Source organism: Humulus lupulus, chromosome 7 (assembly GCF_963169125.1).
Source record: "Humulus lupulus chromosome 7, drHumLupu1.1, whole genome shotgun sequence".
Taxonomy (NCBI): domain Eukaryota; kingdom Viridiplantae; phylum Streptophyta; class Magnoliopsida; order Rosales; family Cannabaceae; genus Humulus; species Humulus lupulus.
In genome coordinates this window covers 21,343,209-21,347,920 of record NC_084799.1, presented here as the reverse complement: position 1 = coordinate 21,347,920, position 4,712 = coordinate 21,343,209, and the positions used below count along the sequence as shown (strand labels likewise).

The window sequence follows — 4,712 nt, the reverse complement described above, 5'->3', positions numbered from 1 at the left end:
GAGGTCATCCCTGGAGATGAAAGCGTCCCCGGAGCTATCTTTCGAGATCATGAATACTTCGAGGTCACCATATTCGAGGTCGTCTATGTCTTGCAGGCTCGACATTCAATCCTGGAGCATGTTTCCAACCTTATGAGTCCACTTATTTGCGAATCCAACTTTCGAGGTCATATTTAACATAGCTCGAAATCTGGGTGTAACAACAGTGTAAGAGGTTGTAATCTATCCTGTGTGGTGGTGGTGTAACCTTCATTTTGTCATATTCATCATGGTCACTACCAGGGAATCTAATAGACTAATAGTATATAAAGTTAAATATTAATATGTTGAGTTGTATCTTATTTGCAGATGAAGATAATGTTTTTTTATTGAAAAACAAAAAGAAAAATTAGTATGAACTGATTTTTTTAGTGTCAATTGTCTAAATAATTTATTTTTTAAAGTCATTTTGCACTCTAGTATAGTTTTAATAATTTTTTATAAAATAGATTCTCATAATTTAGACAAGTGTTCAAAAAATTCAACAGGCAGACAAAAATTTTAGACAGCTGGTCGAAAAATTTAGACAACTGGTCGAATTTTAGATAAAGATCATTTTGCAAAAAATTATCAAAAGTAGCCAAATTGCAAAATTACTTAAAAAAAATGGGATATTTACGCCGAAAATACCTAAGTTTTATAGATTGAGATACTTAAATACCTAAGTCTTTTTTTTGCAGCTAAAATACCTTCCGTCAACATTTCTTGGCACCCGTAGGTACCTCGCCGTTAAGTGTCAGGTAAACGTCTATGTGGCGGCTTCTGATTAGTCCAAGTGGATATTTTTTTTTATTTAAAAAAAGTTATTTAAATATTTAAAAATTAAATAAAAATCTAATTAAAAGTAAAACAAAAATCTGATTAACAACTATCTAAAAATTAAAACATTATCAAAATTAACATAAAAATGACTTTATTTTTTTTAATTAACTAATTAATGAATAAAATCTTCAAAAACAAATCTAATTTTTTAAAATCATGTTAACCAACATATGAGAATTGATGATTACTTTTTTGTTTTTTCTCAAAATTATATTTGATGATTTGAAACCAATTGAATTTCTGCAAATACACTACCGTCACCATCATCAATCTTTGCTGCCACCTATCAAAATAAAACTACAACAAAACCAAGATATATATACCAATCTTTGCTTCAATGGTACCAATAATACCAAGATCAGCTCTATCCACCACCAAACATTGCTCTCCCCATATTTGTCCACCATTGTAAAAGCACCCATCTCCTCAGATCTATCATCCTCGACAAGCATCCCTCTCCCAGATTTGTCCATCGTTGCCCACCATGCATTTCGTCGTCCCTAGCTTCGTTGTAGATCTGTCGTCCCAAGACCTATGAACCAAGATCCCATCCTGAGCATCGATTCAGATCTCGTCGCAAGCTTCGTCGGTGGCTGGGTGCCATTAAAGTCGGCGGCGGCTTCATCGTTCCAACTGTTGCCTAAGAAGAAAAAAGAAGAAGAATAATGGGGAAGAAGGAACATAAGAAAGAGAGAGATTCTAGGGATTTTGTTTTTTATTTTGTTTTTTTGTTTAAGTTTAGTTTTTTTTAATCAGTGTAATTTTTATATAGTTTGAGTTTTAAATTAAATTTAAATTTTATTTAATTATTAAATTGATTTTTAAAATTTTAATTATATAAAGATGAATTTTTAAATATTTAAATGAATTTTTTAAAATAAAAAATATAAAAATATTCACTTGGACCAATCAGAAGCTGCCACATAGACGTTTATCTGGCACTTAACGACAAGGTACCTATGGGTGCCAAGAAATATTGATGAAAAATATTTTAGCCGCAAAAAAAAAAAGACTTGGGTATTTAAGTATCACAATCTATAAAACTTTAGGTATTTTCGCCGCAAATATCCCAAAAAAATCTCATTTCACCAAGTTATATTTTTTTATTATTTTAAAAAAATTGATTGAAAAAGGAAACATATTTTGCCACTAATTATGGTACTGTTTGGTAATAATTAAAAAAATAAATTTTTATTTATTTAATTAAAAATTTGATAATTAAACATAAAATAGTATTTTGTAATTTTATTTTTATTTATTATTTTTTAAAAATTTAATTAAAATCCAATAAATTTTGAAAATAGAATTTTTTCACTTTTAAATTTTTTTTAAACCATTTTCGACTTTTCTTTTATTTTTTTTCTATTATTCAAATCAACATCTCATTTTATATTTTTAAACACAAAATAAAAATAAAAATTATCAAACACATTTATTATTTTGTGTTTAAAATCAAAAAACAAAAATAGTTACCAAACATATTTTTTATTTTTTAAAAATATCAAAACAAAAATAAAATAATATTTCCATAATTTTGTATTTAAAAAATTTAAAAACAAAAATTTTATATTTTTAGAAAAAATTTCCATAGCAAAGCCTCATGTTCTGAGGTGAGACCATTTCATTTCATGGATGAACTCCAGATGGGTCTTCCTCAATTTCAACTCTCACTTGCCATCTTGGGCTTCTTCGGTCATCAAAATTTACGAAAACCCATCTCCACGAACTTCAAGATTTGTCCTCAATCATGTCGATATAAGCCGCCTCCTTTCCCATGGTGGGAGAGAAGGTGATTTTTATCTGAGTTCTTCTATTCATGCTTCTATGATCAAGATATCTGAATTTTTTTGTTTGGAGAATGGTTATATATTACGCAATGCTCTGGTCGTATGGAATTCTCTCCTCTCTGCTTACTCAAAACGGTGTGACATGTTGGATGCTCTTAAACTGTTTGATGAAATGCCTACGAAGGATACAGTTTCATGGAATACAGTGATGTCGGGGTTTCTAAGAAATGGACAGTTCCAAATGAGTTTTGAGTACTTTAAACGAATGCATGAATGGGAATTTCGGCAATTCGATAAAGCCACTTTGACTACCATTTTGTCAGCTTTAGATGGACCAGAATTTCTTTATATAAATAGGATGATACATGGATTGGTTATTCGAAGTGGATACGAGCTGGAAACTACGGTGGGAAATTCTTTAATAACATCATATTTCAAATCTGGTTGTTCAAGTTCAGCAAGACGAGTTTTCGATGAGATGTTTGAGAGTAATGTTATAACATGGACGGCTATGATCTCAGGTCTTGCACAGACTGAATTATTTGAAGAAGGTTTCAAATTGTTTGTGATAATGCGTAATGGAACTGTGGATCCTAATTCTTTAACTTATTTAAGCTCGCTCACGGCATGTTCCGGTCTTCAGGCATTAAATGAAGGTCGTCAAATTCATGCCCTTTTATGGAAACTAGGAATTGAATCAGACTTGCACCTGGAGAGTGCCCTGATGGACATGTACTCAAAATGTGGTAGTATGGAAGATGCATGGAGGATTTTCGAGTCTGCAGAAGAACTTGATGAGGTTTCCATGACTGTTATTCTTGTGGGATGTGCTCAAAATGGGCTTGAGGAAGAAGCTATACAAATTTTTAAAAAAATGGTGAAGACAGGGATAAAAGTCGACCCAAATATGGTTTCAGCAGTCCTTGGAGTTTTTAATGTTGATACTTCTCTTGGTCTAGGTAAGCAAATACATGCTTTAGTGGTAAAAAAGAATTTTACTTTCAATCCTTATGTCAACAATGGTCTTATAAATATGTACTCCAAGTGTGGAGAGTTGAATGTGTCAATCAAAGTCTTCAATGAGATGCCTCAGAGGAACCCAATCTCATGGAATTCCATGATTGCAGCCTTTGCTCGTCACGGGGATGGCTTTGGAGCACTACAATTGTATGAAAAGATGAAATTTGAAGGGGTGCGGCCTACTGATGTTACATTTTTGTCTCTGCTTCATGCTTGCAGTCATGTAGGATTAGTTGAAAAGGGTATGGAGTTCCTGAATGCCATGGCTAAAGATTATGGGCTGAGTCCAAGAACAGAGCACTATGCTTGTGTAGTTGACATGTTAGGCCGGGCCGGACTTCTCAAGGAAGCTAAAAAATTTATCGAAGTCTTGCCAGAAAATCCTGGTCCTCTAGTTTGGCAAGCACTGCTTGGTGCTTGTAGTTTTCATTCTGATTCTGAATTGGGTAAATATGCTGCTGAACAATTGGTTATGGCTGCTCCTGACAGCCCAGCACCATATGTTTTGCTTGCCAATATATATTCCTCAGAAGGGAATTGGAAAGAGAGAGCAAGGACAATTAAGAGAATGAAGGAGATGGGGGTAGTAAAAGAAACAGGTATTAGTTGGGTTGAGATAGAAAAGAAAGTCCACAGCTTTGTTGTTTGGGACAGATTGCATCCACAAGCTGAGATCATATATGGGGTTTTAGCCCAACTGTTTAGACTCATGACAGACGAGGGATATGTCCCAAATAAGAGATTTATTCTCTATTGTTTGGATCCAGATGAAAATAGATAGACAATTTTTAGTAGATTTGTTCAGGGTAGCAGCAGTTTTGTTTCAGGAAAATTATATATATATATATATATATATATATCTTTACATATATTATAAATGTGTCTAACAAAAATTGATGTTTTCCGTCATATTTAATAAATATTTTTATTATTTTCTAAAACCTTTAGTTTTAAAATCATTTAAATAAAGTGAATAAACTATACATAAAATAAAAAAAGTAATAAAGTCATTTAAATCAAGTAAATAAAAAAAAATCACATTTC

At 32.1% G+C, this 4,712-nt stretch overlaps 1 protein-coding gene across 2 annotated transcripts; it reads left to right on the top strand.

Annotated features, from left to right (window-relative positions):
* Positions 1-2,453: 2,453 nt before the first annotated feature.
* On the top strand, positions 2,454-4,462 carry LOC133790922 (pentatricopeptide repeat-containing protein At3g05340). 2 transcript variants are annotated; one of them, XM_062228764.1, is made up of 2 exons: positions 2,454-3,607; positions 3,776-4,462. In XM_062228764.1, exons 1-2 carry the CDS (start codon positions 2,494-2,496, stop codon positions 4,447-4,449), a joined length of 1,788 nt encoding a protein of 595 aa, XP_062084748.1. In that variant the 5' UTR covers positions 2,454-2,493; the 3' UTR covers positions 4,450-4,462. The 2 variants fall into 2 exon arrangements, with proteins under 2 accessions (XP_062084748.1, XP_062084747.1); XM_062228763.1 differs by having other exon boundaries at positions 2,454-4,462.
* Positions 4,463-4,712: the final 250 nt, after the last annotated feature.